The sequence below is a fragment of the Crocuta crocuta genome, unplaced genomic scaffold (assembly GCF_008692635.1).
Source record: "Crocuta crocuta isolate KB4526 unplaced genomic scaffold, BGI_CrCroc_1.0 scaffold441, whole genome shotgun sequence".
Lineage (NCBI taxonomy): Eukaryota > Metazoa > Chordata > Mammalia > Carnivora > Hyaenidae > Crocuta > Crocuta crocuta.
In genome coordinates, this window is record NW_027527822.1 from 1,254,355 (window position 1) to 1,271,236 (window position 16,882).

At 34.7% G+C, this 16,882-nt stretch overlaps 1 protein-coding gene across 1 annotated transcript; it reads right to left on the reverse strand.

Moving 5' to 3' along the window:
* Positions 1 to 14,727: 14,727 nt before the first annotated feature.
* LOC144241515 (olfactory receptor 14A16-like) lies at positions 14,728 to 15,687 on the reverse strand. Its single transcript, XM_077776100.1, has one exon. The coding sequence runs from the start codon at positions 15,685 to 15,687 to the stop codon at positions 14,728 to 14,730; it is 960 nt and encodes a 319-aa protein (XP_077632226.1).
* Between the last annotated feature and the right edge of the window lie 1,195 nt (positions 15,688 to 16,882).

The window sequence follows — 16,882 nt, forward strand, 5'->3', positions numbered from 1 at the left end:
TTTGTTCCCTATAGTTAAGAGTCTGTTTCTGGGTTTGCTTCTCTTTTTTCTCCCATCTTAATTTGTTTTCTCTCTTAAATTCTACATATGAGTGAAATCATATAGTATTTGTCTTTTTCTAACTTACTTATTTCATTTAGCATAATAATATTTAGCTGCATCCAGGTCATTGCAAATGGCAAGATTTCATTCATTTTTATGGCTGAGTAATGTTCATTGTATATATATGTATATATATACACATATATATNATTAATTAATAATATAATGTTTAATATAATATATTGTACACTGTTACTATTATATTTTGCATAGTATATATAATATAAAAATATTATGTATTAATACATGTTATCCATTGATTAATAATGTATTATATAAAATTAATTTACATTATATTGTAATAAATTACGTATCTATCTATATCTATATCTGTATCTATATAGTCACATTTTCCTTACCCATTCATCAGTTGATGGACATTTGGGCTCTTTCTATAATTTGTTTATTGTTGATAATGGTGCTATAAACATCAGGGTGCATGTATCCCTTTGAATCAGCAGTTTTGTAAATACCTAGTAGTGCAGTTGTTGGTTGATAGGGTAGTTCTATTATTAACTTTTTGAGGAACCTCCATACTGTTTTGCAATGTGGCTTCACCAGCTAGCATTATCACCAACAGTGTAGGAGGGTTCTCTTTTCCCTGCATCCTCATCAACCCCAATTATTTCTTGTGTTGTTAACTATAGCTGTTATGACAGGCGAGAGGTGACATCTCATTGTACTTTTGATTTGAATTTCACTGATGATGAGTGATGTTGATCATCTTTTCATATGTCTGNGTTCATTGTATATATATGTATATATATACACATATATATGATGTATGTATTTGAGAAATGATAATATAGCATTACGTTTATTATCTATAAATTATGTGGCATTATATATAATGTCATGCAAAATGATATGTACTACATAAATATTAATTGNAGGAACCTCCATACTGTTTTGCAATGTGGCTTCACCAGCTAGCATTATCACCAACAGTGTAGGAGGGTTCTCTTTTCCCTGCATCCTCATCAACCCCAATTATTTCTTGTGTTGTTAACTATAGCTGTTATGACAGGCGAGAGGTGACATCTCATTGTACTTTTGATTTGAATTTCACTGATGATGAGTGATGTTGATCATCTTTTCATATGTCTGTTAGCCATCTGGATTTTTTTAAAATGTCTATTCATGTCTTCTGCCCAATATTTAATGGGATTATTTGTTTTCTGGTTATGAGTTTTATAAATGCTTTGTATATTTTGGATATTATTCTTGTATTAGATATGTCATTCGTAATTATCTTTTCCCATTCCATACATTGCCTCTTAGTTTTGTTGATTGTTTCTTTTGCCATGTGGAAGCTGTTCATTTTGATGAGGCCCCACTAGTTTATTTTTGTCTTCTTTCTCTAGTTAGAAGTTGCTATGGCTGATTTCAAAGACACCACTATTTGTTCTCCACTAGGATTTTGATTTGATGGTTTCCTGTCTGACATTTAGGTCTTTAATTCATTTTCAATTTATTTTTTGTGCATGGCGTAAGAAAAGTGGTTCAATGTCATTCTTTTGCATGTAGTTGTCCAGATTGCCCAACACCATTTTTTGAAGAGATGTTCTTGTTTTTCCATTGGATGTTCTTACTCACTTTGTCCAGATTCTGTGGGGTTTTTCCTTTGTTTTGTTTTCTATTCTGTTTTAATGACGTGTCTTTTTGTGTGTATCAGTAACACACTGCCTTGACCACTAAAGCTTTGTAATGTAGGTTAAAGTCTGCAATTGTAATGCCTTTAGTCTTGCGTTTCTTTTTCAAAATTAATTTTTCTAATTAGGGATTTTGTGGTGTGTCAAATTAATGAAATTTTGTTCTAGTTCTTTGAAAAATGCTAGTGTTATTTTTATTATTATTGAATGAAATGTGTAGATTCTTTGAATAATAGAGACATTTTAACAATCCTTTTTATTTCCTTCAAATCAATGAACATGGAAAGATTTTTCCATTTCTTTGAGTCATCTTCAATATTTATCATCAGTATCTTACAGTGTTTAGAGTTAAAATCTTTAACTCTGGTTAGGTTCAGTTCTAACTACAAAACAAAATATCAACGACTGAGCAGCTTAAGTAACATAAATTTGTTTTCTCACGGTTCTGGAGACCAGAAGTTAAAGATCAAAGTGTCAGTAAGGTTGTTTTATTTTGAGCCCTCTCTTCTTGGCTTGTAGATGCCTGTTTTCTCCCTATGTTTTCACATGGTGTTTCGTGTGTGTGTGTGTGTGTGTGTGTGTGTGTGTGTGTGTTTGTCTGGATTCTAATCTCTTCTTTTTTAAAATATTTTTTAAATTTAAATTCAGGTATAATTTTATTAGTTGTTCAATTTTGCATTATAGGCACTATATATGACCCGTGGGTACTCCATATTTTTTCCAACCTTAAATCTTGCAATTTTATTTCTTTAATCTCACAGTTACATTTATTTTAGGTCTCTCAGTTTCTCAAAAGATTCATACTGCATTTGATCTCTGCACTTTTGGGTGATACTAACCAGATGCACTGTAATTAATTTAGAGAAGGATACCCAGGAGATAGAACTATAAGAATTCCAAGAGATTATCAGTCATCTTGTTAGCCTAACAAGGCCCATGATGATTATTCAGATACATAATTTTCAAAAAGTTGTATTAGACTAAGAAATCTTACCTCATTATTTCAATTATTAACATCTCTCTCTCTCTTTTTTTTTTTTTCTTCTCTTCCAAATTATTGTGTGGTGTTTTAATTATGCCCAAATGTGTATGTGTCCGTTGGGGACAATAAGTGCTCTTAACTCAAGTTGCCTATGTGATTCCACAATGGGAATAACATAGCCAGAATGGAATATTACTAACTGTCCCATAAGAAAAACCATGTATTAGTGATTCAGTTGGATTTATTTTAAAAGGAATGAAATTTACTTTTACCTGTTTGAACTAAATGTCCATTGGGACACATACTGCCCATGGATACTGAAGTATGATGATATGAGGCCAACTTAAATGTCATGCAGCAACTAATGCTAACAGTCCCTGAAAAGTACATCTAATGAAAGTCTTTTTGTATTGGATGAATGCAGTTTTTCCACACTAGAGGGAAACCTCAACACTACATGTTAAGCTAAAGTAGCTCAGTGAAATCCTTTCTATGTAAGATATATGTTAGCTCTAATAAAACTGGAAAAAATAACCTTCAATAATATTTATACAGGTTTTGGAGTCACAAAAGTTGATTAACGCAATACTTTCCAGAAGCTTCTCTTCAAGTTTAAAGTTTTAATTCTTAAAAAAATTTATTATACTAAATAAACTAATATATCAGAATTACAAATACTATTGCTCCCATTGGTAAATAGTATGTATGCTTTCTGAAGAAATCCAAAAATTAAATTCCAGTTATGTCATAGCATACATATGTAACATTAACAAGAATTTTTTTCCCTTTTAGTGAAACTTCGAGATTGTGGTTCCTGAGCAACGTTTCTAGAAAGCACACATATTAACAGAACTTCCATTAGGTATTTTCTGGAAGACCAGGTCTCAAAAAAGAATAAAAATGCAATTGTATTATTCACCTTGTCTATTTTATTCTTCTTTTTGACATGTTTTATGTGCAAAATTTCATTGCAGTTTATTTTGTCAACTCTAATCAATAAAATAATTTATCACTACTACTTTTATACACAATATTCAAATATATTTCATAGTTTTTACTTCATTCATGAATTTATTGAAATCACTTTTAATATTCACCTCTCAAGTAAAAATTATCCCTTCACTTCAGTCTTGTACCTTGAGAAGTTGGGATTTACTAAGGATAACATTTATACTGAACTGGGACAGAAACTCAACTGGTGTGAATAACCCAGTTTTTAAAATATAGGAAGATTCTCATGCTAGTTTGTAAATAGTTAATAGCACTTCAAATGTTACCTAAAATCCCTGACTTTTGACCATGATTTAACTCGTCAGAGAGTCTCCATCACCCTGCTCCATGCAGCTACAATGTCCATTCTGATTTAGCAGGTCTGTGCCAGTCCTTCTTCCAAAAGTCCTGCCTCCTAGCAACACCACTGGGTCTCCAAAGACAAAATATTATTTTAGAATTAATAACATTGATAAATCTATACCAAACTTATCAAAATGAAGATAACTGACCCAAATACAAAAATCACAAATACAAGAGAAGAGATGGTAAACAACACAACAGAAACATAAAAACAATCAGAAGAGCATATTATGAAAAGTTATATGCCAACAAATCAAGAATTTTTCAATAAATGGATAAATTCCTAGAAATGTATAAACTAAGAAAGCTAAAACAGGAAGAATTAGAAAATTTGAACCAGCAAATAAATTGAATTGGTTATTAAAATTTCTCAACAAACAAAAATCCAAGACCAAATGGTTTTCCAAGGGAAGGCTATTAAATATTTTAAAATGAGTTAATATTTATCCTTCTCAAGCTGTTCCAAAAAATGGAAATAGAAGAAACTTCCAAGCTAATTGCACATGGCCAGAATTATCTTAATTTCAAAATCATACATTCATCTCCCTAAAAAAAAAAAAAAGAGTTACAGGCCAATATCCTTGATGAACACCGGTGTAAAAGTTCACAAGACACTAATGTAAAAGTACATTAAAAGAATCATTCACCACTATCTAGTGGGATGTATTCCTGAGTTACAAGAATGGTCCAATATGTGCAAATCAACCACACATCACATTAATAAAAGAAAGGATAATAAACAGATGATCCTCTAAACAGATTCAGAAAAAAAAAAAAAGGATTGGGCAAAGTAGAGTACCCATTTTTTATTAAAAAAAAAAAAAAACCTCCACAAAGTAGGGATAGAGAGAACATACCTTAACACGATAAATGCCATAAATGAAAGACTCACAGCTAATATCATCCTCAATGGGGAGAATCTGAGAGCTTTTCCTCTATAGTCAGAACAAGACAGGGATGTTTACTCTCACGACCGTTATTTATTTATTTTCTCAATGATAACATTTTTATTTTATTTCATTTTATTTTAATATAATTTATTGTCAAATTGGTTTCCATACAACATCCAGTGCTCATCCCAACAAGTGCCCTCCTCAATGCCCATCACTTACTTTCCCCTCTCCTCCACACCCCATCAAGCCTCAGTTTGTACTCAATCTTTAAAAGTCTCTTATGATTTGCCTCCCTCCCTCTCTGTAAATTTTTCCCCCTTTTCCTCCCCCATGGTCTTCTGTTAAGTTTCTCAAGATCCATATATGAGTGAAAATATGGCATCCGTCATTCTCTGACTGACTTATTTCACTTAGCATAATACCCTCCAGTTCCATCGACGTTGTTGCAAACAGCCAGATTTCATTCTTTCTCATTGCCAAGTAGTATTCCATTGTATAAATAAACCACATCTTTTTTACCCATTTATCAGTCAATGGACATTTAGTGTTTTTCCATAAGTTGACTATTGCTGAGAGTGCTGCTATGAACATTGGAGTACTTGTGACCCTATGCATCAGCACTCCTGTATCCCTTGGGTAAATACCTAGCAGTACTATTACTGGGTCATAGGGGAGTTCTATTTTAATTATTTGAGGGACCTCCACACTGTTTCCAGAGTGACTGCACCAGTTTTCATTCCCACCAACAGTGCAAGATAATTCCCATTTCTCCACATCCTTGCCAGCATCTATAGTTTCCTGATATGTTAATTTTAGCCACTCTGACTGGACTGAAGTGATATCTTAGTGTGGCTTTGATTTGTGTTTCCCTGATGATGACGGATGTTGAGCATCGTCTCATGTGTCTGTTGCCCATCTGAATGTCTTCTTTGAAAAAGTGTCTGTTCATGTCTTCTGCTCATTTCTTCATTGAATTATTTGTTATTTTGGGTGTGAAGTTTGGTGAGTTCTTTATAGATTTTGGATACTAGCCCTTTTTACAATATGTCATTTGCAAATATCTTTCCCGTACCATTGGTTGCCTTTTGGTTTTGTTGATTGTTTCTTTGCAGTGCAGAAGCTTTTAATATTACTTAGGTCCCAATAGTTCATTTTTGCTCTTGACTCCCATGCCTTTGGAGATGTGTTGGCTAAGAAATTGCTCCAGCTGAGGTCAAAGAGGTTGTTTCTGCTTTATCTTCTAGGGATTGGATGGTGTCCTGTCTCACAGTCAGGTCTTTCATCCATTTTGAGTTTATTGTGTATGGTGTAAGAAAGTGGTCTAGTTTCATTCTTCTGCGTGTTGCTATCCAGTTTTCACGACACCATTTGTTAAAGAGACTCTCTTCTTCCATTGGATACTCTTTCCTGCTTTGTCAAATATTAGCTGGTCATATATTTGTAGGTCCAGTTCTGAGCTCTGTATTCTATTCCATTTGGTCTATTTTGTTTTGTTTTTGTTTTTGTTTATTTTTTGTTTTTTTTGTTTGTTTGTTTTGCCAATACCATATTGTCTTGATGATTACAGCTTTGTAGTAAAAGCTAAAGTCTGGGAATGTGATGCCCCTCATTTTGGTTTTCTTCTTTAATTTCACGTAGGCTATTCAGAGTCTTTTATGGTTCCATTCAAATTTTAGAATTGTTTGTTCTAGCTTTTTTTAATGTTTCATTTATTTCTGAGAGAGGGAGAGAGAGAGACAACTTGAGCAGGGGAGGGTCAGAGAGAGACGGAGATACAGAATCTGAAACAAGCTCCAGGCTCTGAGCTTGCTGTCAGCACAAGCCTGACGCGAGGCTTGAACCCATGAACCATGAGATCATGACCTGAGCCAAAGTTGGACACTTAACCAACTGAGCCACCTAGGCGCCCCTGTTCTAGCTTTGAAAAGAATGCAGGTGCAGTTTTGATTGGGATTACATTGAATGTGTAGATTGCTTTGGGTAGTATTGACATTTTAACAATATGTATTTGTCCAATCCATAAGCATGGAATATTTTTCCATTTCTTTGTGTCTTCTTCAATTTCCTTCATAAGTTTTCTGTAGTTTTCAGAAAACCAAATCGTTTACATCTGTTGTTAGGTTTATAACTAGGTATTTTATGGTTATTGGTGCAATTGTGAATGGGATCAGTTTCTTTATTTCTCTTTCTGTTGTTTCATTGTTGATGCACAAAATATGCAATCAATTTCTGTACATTGGTTTTGTACCCTGCGACTTTGCTGCATTCATGCATAAGTACTGGAAAACTTTTGGTGGAATATGTCAGGTTTTCCGTGTAAAGTATCATGTTGTCTGTGATAAGCGAAAGTTTGTCTTCTTTGCCAACTTTTCTGCCTTTCATTTCATTTCGATGTCTGATTGCTGATACTAGGACTACCAACAATATGTTAAACAATAGTGGTGAAAATTGACATCCTTGTCATGTTCCTGATCTCAGGGGAGAGTTTTCCCCATTAAAGATGAAATTAGCTGTGGGTTGTTCATAAATGGCTTTTATGATGTTTAAGTATGTTCCTTCTATCTCAATATTCTTGGGATTTTTTATTAAAAAAGGATGCTGTATTTTGTCAAATGCTTTTTTCTGCATCTATTGGCAGTATAATATGGTTCTTATCTTTTCTTTTATTAATGTATCACATGAATTGATCTGGCAATATTGAACCAGACCTGAAGCCCAGAAATGAATTCCACTTAATCATGTGAATTTTTATATGTTGTTGAATTAAATTTGCTAGAATCTTGGTGAGAATTTTTGGATCCATACCCATCAAGAATATTGGCGCAGAGTCCTTCCCTCCCACCCCCGGGTCTCTGTCTGGTTTGGGAATCAAATTATGCTTCAAAGAATGAGTCTGGAAATTTTCTTTCCATTTTTGTTTTTTAAAACAGCTTGAGAAGGATAGGTATTGTTTTATTTTTTTAAAGTTTTATTTATTTTTGAAAGAGAGACAAAGACAGCATGAACAGGGGAGGGTCAGAGAGAGAGGGAGACACAGAATCTGAAGACATGCTCCAGGCTCTGAGCTATCTGTCAGTACAGAGTCCAATGTAGGGCTCAAACCCACAAACCATGAGATCATGACCTGAGCTCAAGTCAGAGGCTTAACCGACTGAGCCACCCAGGTGCCCCAAGAAATTTTTAAACAAACTTAAAAATGTATAATATAAGAAAATATTATGTGATGTTTTTAACACTTATTTTTGTATTAAAAGTAAATTGTTAATGGTCTGTCAATAGGTTAATCTAGTAATTAAAAATAAAATTTAATCGGAAATCAACTTAATCATTGTAATTGTGATTAAAAATTAAAAGCATACATTAGCCATCATTTACTGTTTTATTAACTTATTTAAAATATTTTAAATTGCATTATATAGTCATTTTTAGAAAACATGTTGGCAAGAAATAGCCTTCAAATATATTTCAAATGATCTATGGATGCCTGGGTGGCTCAGTCAGTTGGGCATCCATCTCTTGATTTCAGCTTAGGTCATGATCTTGTGGTTTGTGAGTTTGAGCCCCACACCAGTCTCTGCACTAATAGTGCAGAGCCTGCTGGGATTCACTCTCCTCTCTCTTTGCTCCTCCCCTGCTCTCACTATCTCACTCTTTCAAAATAAATTAATAAACTTTTTAAAAATGTGAAAATGATCTAGTTTATTTTCTAATACAACATATATTGAATTCTTTATTCATTCCATATGTTTTTGGATAATGAAAATGTAATAGTACAACAATTAAAATTACAAAATAAAGTGAGGAGCACTTGGGTGGCTCAGTTGGCTAATGACCTAACTTTAGGTGAGGTTATGATTTCATTGCTTGTGGGTTCTAGCCCCACGTTGGTTTTTGTGCTGAAAGGTCAGAGCCTGGACCCTGCTTCCAATTCTGTGTCTCCCTATCTCTCTGCCACTCTTCTGTTCATGCTCTGTCTCTCTCTCTCTCTCTCTCAAATATAAATATTAAAAAATAATAAAAAATAAAATGATTCATAGGAGAAAAAGTCAATTATTAGTAACATTTACACAACAAATTCAAAAGGTCAAGATTTTATAATGCATTCTATTCATTCATAGATGGTCTCCAAATTTTAGCCTATACCAAAATCAGTATTGGGCTGAAGACAAGGTGAGAGCTGATAGTAACCATGGTGGTATGGACTTTTTGCTAGTCGAGAATGACTCAATATTGTATGATATGTAATTAGACCTAAATTGTTATTATGTAATATTTTGACACTACATTTGCAAATATTTTAATAGAATAGAAAGCAAATCCCTCAGCCCAGTCAGAAATCACAGAGCTTCTGCTTGCGTATGCTTGTGATACAATTTAATGCTTATCTTCAACTGTAAGGCAGAAAACAATACATAACGAGGATTATTTATTTTCCCAATTTTCTATTTTTCTTGAAATTAACTACACTTTTTAAAACTCTAGGAGGAGGCAAGATGGCAGAGAAGTAGAGAGCTCCATACATTTCACTCGCCCCCATCTCTCAAACGAAGAAGGCCTGAGGTCATAGGAACCCATACAGAATCCAGGAGTTTGGGAGGAAAAGGAGACAGAGTCTGCTAAGAAAATCTTATAGTGTGAGTGAGAACTCGGGAAGATAAAAGTGGGCCGGACCAGAGACACGGTGGGGGGGGGGGGGAATCTCCCTTTGCTGGGAGTTGCCATGAGTCTAGGGGAAAAAAGAAAGAGTGGCCGAAACTGCTCAAAACACTGTCCCTGTCGCTGGAGAAGAGAAAAACCTCCGCTTAGGACACAGAGGGATCCGATTTCCTGCTGTCCCGCTGACCCTAGGCGGGACGCACTCATCCCAGGCGACCCTGGGTGAAACTGCTCCCCGCTTGCCAGCTTGACCTGGAGGGGACGTGCAGCGTCCCCGCCTTTGTGCTTCTGGCCTGGCTGGATCCCCAGGGGGAAGGCAAGAGGCTTGAAACTGCTCTAAGGGACTCACCCACTAGTTTATATTTCAGGCGACGGGACACAGAGGGACCCGGTTTCCTGCTGTCCAGCTGACCCTAGGCGGAATGCACTGGTCCCAGGTGACTGTGGGTGAAACTGTTCCTCGCTCTCCAGCCCGACCAAGGAGAGGCTTGAGGGACTTGCCTGGGAATTAATATTTCGGGCAATATCAATGGGGCACGTGACTAAGATCTGGAAATGAGGCCTGGTTTGGGATATAAAGCATGGCCCACCTCGGGGAAGCCCCCAGCACAGGGAGATCAAAACCAAAAGAATGAGTTGGAACGCTTGGTTTCAGAAGGGACTGGAGGCTGCCACTTTTCTCCCCACGATCAGCATGGAACAACCCCTGTGGGATGCACTGGACCCAAACCATGCCTATCCCCACTAGAAAGCTGCCATTTTTTGTTTTGTTTTGTTTTGTTTTGTTTTGTTTTTACCGGAGCCGGGGCAAGACCAACATGGATTCTCTGTCCTGATTAATTCTGCTCACTGGTTTGATAAAACAGTCACATTTAATCAATTCTCTAGATGTAAATTCTACATCTCCATCGCTACCTTTTCATCTCTTTCTCTCTGGACTAATCAGACTATATACTTTCTCTGAGTAGCATCATCGTCATTTCTTTTGCCTCCTCTCCAACCATATTCCACTCTTTCTCTCTTTGAAATAAGCCTCTTACTCTTTCTGCCTGATCATTTCATTTCCAATTTTGCTTCCTCCCCACCCTGTCATTTCTCTCTTTCTTTATGCTCTTCCACCAGCACTCCATACACCCGGCTATGTAATTGTATCTGGGAATTCTGGTTCTATGCTTTAGACAGTCCTTTGTTTATTGGGTTTTTCTTTTCCTTTTTTTTTTCTTCTTTTTTCATTTATATGTATTTCTATTTTTATTATTAGTCTTCCCTCCTTCCTCTTTTCTTTTTTCTTTTTCTTTTTTTTTTGTATGTGTCTCTTTTCTTTAAAATTCATTTTCCCTTTCAGCATGTTTCTTGGATTTTTCTGTGTTTTTGTGTGCCTTTGTTCCCTGTGTGTTTGTCTGTCTGTTTTCTTTTCCAGGGTAACCTCAAGAAACAAGCCAAAGTACACATGGTGGAGAGTCCCAAATACCACTATGAGTAGGGAAATAAAATAACCAAGGGCTCAAGAAGAGAGACCAAGAGATACCATTCAAAGAACACTTTCTGAATGGACAGGATCTACATAGACAATGAGCCTTCTTTGTACGGCAGCACTCACAGTTGCAGAGTGCATAACAAGCTTTTAAAACTGACAAGAGATAGAAAGCTATCCAAAATGATGAAACGGCAGAGCTCTCCTCCAAAGAAATTCCAGGAAGAATTGACAGCTTTCTGTATCCAACGGAAACAAGACAGCCTCTTTAACAGATGGTGTTGGGAGAACTGGAGAGCAACATGCAGAAGAATGAAACTAGATCATTTACTCACACCATACACAAAAATAAACTCAAAATGGATAAAGGACGTGAATGTGAGATAGGAAACCACCAAATTCCTAGAGGAGAAAGCTGGAAACAACCTCCTTGATCTCAACTGCAGCAATTTCTTACTTGACACATCCCCAAAGGCAAAGGAATCACGAGCAAAAATGAACTATTGGGACCTCATCAAGATTAAAACCTTCTGCATGGCAAAGGAAATGATCCATAAAACTGATAAGCAACAGATAGAATGGGAAAAGATAGTCGCAAATGACATATCAGATAAAGGGCTAGTATCCCAAATCTATAAAGATCTCACCAAACTCCACACCCAAAAAATAAACTATCCACTGAAGAAATGGGCAGGAGATATGAACAGAAACTTCTCCAAAGAGGACATCCAGATGGCCAACAGATAAATGAAATGATACTCAGGGTCCCTCATCATCAAGGAAACACAAATCAAAACCACACTGAGATACCACCACATGCTGGTCAGAGTGGCTAAAATGAGTAAATCAGAGGACTCTAGATGCCGGCGAGGATGTGGAGAAATGGGCACCCTCCTACACTGTTGGGTGGAATGTAAACTGGTGCAGCCCCTCTGGAAAACAGTGTGGAGTTTCTTCAAAAAATTCACAGTAAAATTCCCCTATGACCTAGCAATAGCACTGGTAGGAATTTACCCGAGGGTACAGGAGTGCTGATGCATAGGGGCATATGGACCCCAATGTTCATAGCAGCACTCTCAACAAGAGGCAAAACATGGAAAGAGCCTAAATGTCCATCAACTGATGAATGGATCAAGAAGATCTGGTTTATCTATACAATGGAATGCTAAGGAAGTAAGTCAGGCAGATCGACAGATACCATATGTTTGCACGTATGGGAGGATTAGGGGGAACTTAACGGATGACCGTGGGGAGAAGAAAGGAGGAATAATAGTTGGGGAGAGGGAGGGAGGCAAACCATGAGAGACTCTTGAATGCTGAGAACAAACTGAGGACTGATGGGACGAGGGGAGAGAAGGAGGTTGATAAGCATGGAGGAGGCCACTTGTAGGGACGAACACTGGTGTTATATGGAAACCAACTTGTCAGTGAACTATTAAAAAATATTATAATAAAAAGATAAAAAAAATAAAACTCTACACACACTCTATATTAAATGATATTATTTTTTGATACATAAATTCACACTCTTCTCCCATTAAAATGTCTGTATGCTAATGTAAATATTTACTGTCTGATTTATTGTGATGAAATAAAGTATCTCACCAGGACATTTTTCTTAGCTTCCCATGCCCTCCATGTAATTAAATAAATGAAAACAATATATACTTAGAATATATTGTAGTGTTATAAATGTAATTCATTAAATATTTCTGGATATATTAAATTTATATTATAAGCTGCTATTTGTTATTTTGTGTTTTACGAGTGCTAGATTCCCATATTTAGTTCTTATAAGATGGTCTACTTCAAATAACATCTATAATACTTATCGAAATTAGAATGTGATTATGCAGATTCTAACTACAGACAATAGTACATGCCTTATTTATGTACCTGTAGTTCTTAATACTGATTAAATAATGTGACATCCTAAGCTAGTTCATGGTCATTGATGACACAGATACTAAGGGATATCAGAAACATAGACAAGAAGTTATTACCCTTAGAAAAAGAGATAAGGCTGATACCCATTAGAATTACAATTAATTAAAATTAGTATTTCCTGAATGTTGTGGCTTAAACCAAACTTTGTTGCATCTCTAAGTAGATATCAAAATGGGAAATCAACAGGCAAAAAAAATTACATAAATTTCTATTACTTTCCTTTGTATATACAGGTTCAAATAATCCAAGTATTAAAAGAAAAAAAGAGCTAATACAGTATGTAAACATTATATTTAGTCATCTTAAAATATAATTTCAAAGAACATAAGCATATGTGTGTATGTATTACTTTAAAAATGTAGAGAACTATAGTGAATTTTCAAAATAAGAAATTAGTCATAAAGCAATTAATTTATTAACTCTAGAACATTTTTTAAAATATAGGTGTTCTATGTTATTTTTTTAAAAGTATAACTGTGTGAATGGTAAAATTAGTGCTAAATATAATACTTTTCATGACTGAAAACTAAGTCAATTATTTCAAAAGATAAATTTTAAAAAATAAAAATAAAAGCCTAACCAAACAGAACACTTACATCACCACTGCTGGGTTTTTTTCAGTGAATTCTCACTATTGTCTCTTTCTATGAAGATTTAATTACTGTATTTTTCTCTACATTTATAATTTTATGTACATTTATAGCTCATAAACTTAGCTAAATATCAACATATATATTTCAATGTGCAGAGTCATCTGAAAAATTTGACTGATTTTGCTTTGTAGCAGATCTTTCCTCGTTCAGTCACTAGGGCAAAGAATGAATGGACATTCACATAAAGAATACTAACAAACACATCAAAGAATCCCATATAATTTATTTTTTGGTACTTGTCTGGAATAATAAGGAATTAAGAACATTTTCATAATATTGGATAAAAACTAGAGTGTAAAGTGAAATTTAGAAAATAAATAAGGAGGATATTTCTGAAATTATAATTTAAAGTATTAATGAATTCTTACCCCTCTATATTTCATGCCTCCCAAAAATATTGAAATGTTATAAATGCATGAATTTAGTAAATGCAAAACTTCTTGTGGGTATATGGAACTGTTATCTATGAAGAAACAAATCTCCTAGGCAAAGCTGATCACCAATTTTATTCTTCAATGATATATCAATTTGTGGTCAGGAAAGATTTGTTACAGCAAATGGTATAGTGTAGCAAAAGCAAAGAACTATAATGTAATATTAAGGACATTAAACAGAATGAGGCTTAGCTTCTGGGAAACATTTTCAGTCATATGAGACATGCTTCCTCTCTGAAGGAAGGGCACTGGTGAATCCACACTCTCAGTTAAGGAGAAAACTTTTTTGACTGTCTAGTCACATATCCAAAAACAGATCTATAATCTGACTCAATAAACAAAAATCAAAACAGCCTAACAGAAACCAGGTGCAAACTAAGAATGTTTACATTTTCTCTAGCGATGCTCCAAAGTTATATCCGACCTGAATGCACCCTCATTAATACTAGTTTGTATCTTTAACTCCATTTGGCCAAGGATTACAGCCATGGTTCCAGGTTAACTCCAGAGATAAGTACAAATTTGCAACATACTTGCTAGACTGACCCTGTATTTACAAAAATATTCAAAAGAAAACACCACTACTCTTGGAGAAAATTAAGGACATTCTCCTTCTTCAAGGGTCTTCTAGTGATCAGCTTCCCCAAACCTGTCTTCATCGCCTTATTTCTTAGGCTGTAGATGATAGGATTAAGGGAAGGGGGCAACAAAATATAGAAAGAAGATAGAACAAAATCGATGAATGATATACACCCTAAAATAGGTTTCAGGTAAGCAATGGAAGCAGTTGAGAGAAAAAGTATAACAACTGCCAAATGTGGAAGGCAAGTGGAATAGGTTTTCGAGTGCCTTTTCGTGGATGGTATATTTCTGACCGTGGAGAAGATGGAGATGTAGGAGACTGTGATGCAAAAAAAGCAGAAGAAATCCAGGACTGCATTAACAAGAATGAGAACAATTTCTACAGTTATATTCTCTGAGCAAGTAATAGCTAACAACTGGGGAATATCACAAAAGAATTGTCGAATTTCATTGAATCCACAGTAAGATAGGGAGAAAGTTCCTGCTGTATGCATAACAGATATCAAGCCACCAATGAGCCAGGACAGAGCCACCATCTGCACACATGTACCCCTAGTCATGATGGCCTCATAGTGCAGCGGATGGCAAATGGCAGCATAGCGGTCAACAGACATTGCTGTGAGGAGGAACAGCTCTGCCTCTGCTGAAAAAGGCACCAGGAAGACCTGGGTGACACAGCCAAAAAATGAGATAGAATTTCTGTCAGTCAAGGAATTGACAACAGTTTTAGTCACAACAGCTGAAATGAGACAGATATCTAACAGGGACAGATTCCTTAAAAAGAAATACATGGGTGTCTGCAAGCATGGGTCCAAGGATGTTATGGTAATAATGAGGCCATTTCCCATCAGGGCTAACAGGTAAATTACTATAAAAAGCACACATTGTAAGAACTGAAGACTCCATGGGCCAGAAAATCCCAAGATAAGAAATTCTGTCACCAACGAAATATTTTTCATTTTTGATGAAACATTCTGCATTAAAAAAGAAAAGATATGGTTAATGTGGTCATTAATTCTAAGCATATTTATTTTACCTCAATAAAGCTGAAAAAAGCTGTTAATTCTTATCAGATTAGTAAATATGGTGTGTGTGAGAGAAAGTAAAAATAATTTTAAGAAATGCATTTTCTCCATCAATAAATCCACATTTTGTATGTACCTTGTTTCATCAAGTTTTTGTTTCTCTTTTTAAATGTCTGTTATAATGCTATGCAAACATATGTCCAAACTGATTATCAGATTCACAACAAAATGAAACCTTAAAGAGAAGAATCTTAATTTACATGTGAAAGTAAGTGGAGGAATAAATATGAAGTTTCCAACGATCCCATGCCACATCCTCTATCCATTTGCTTGGCAATTTTTGTCTTTATTGAATTAATGATTAGACTGATATTTAATTGCTCCTGTATTTGCCTTAAAAGTAACTTCATAAAACAACAGGAATTCTTCTTTCTACCTTAAATTTCCTTTTTTTCTGTATTACTTTAATATTTTCTTTTATCTTCTGATATTTTGATTACAATTTATAATTGATTAAATGTAATATAGAATTTCTTATTTCATCTATCTGGATTACTATATGTTATTCCTTGTTACACTTAAACTTTTTTAGTTATCTTGTTTTGCAACTTAAGGTCATTTTATGCATTTGTGAAATCCATATGCCTAGACAAATTGATAAATAGAAATAGATTCACAAACATATGTGTTTATCCAATCTTACTTCATTATATTGCTCCACAATTATAAGTATAAAGTAAAACTTCTATTTACGAGTCTATATTTCCTTTCCCTTTATTTTAACTACAATATCCTGTTTCTAATTAACTTATGGACATGATGACTACACATGAATCCTTTTAAAATATTTTACCTAAAATAATCCTATATTAAGTAATAAATGCTGTATACTTTTCTACTTTATTAAAAATCTGCCAACATTTTAAAAGAAAATATTTGAAATGGGTAGAGATAAGTGGAATAGATGATAGATTATTGATATATAGATAGATTATATATATGCATACATAGATATGAATATACACTAAGTATATTTATTTTTTTATATATCACCTATCATTTACATCACCTATAATCTATTATTTACTGTATATTAATCTTACTTCACTGTGTTTCATAGGTTTATTCA

What these genes read in the sequence shown, in the direction of transcription:
- LOC144241515 (XM_077776100.1), bottom strand. Translation starts at nt 15,687, where the DNA reads ATGAAAAATATTTCGTTGGTGACAGAATTTCTTATCTTGGGATTTTCT.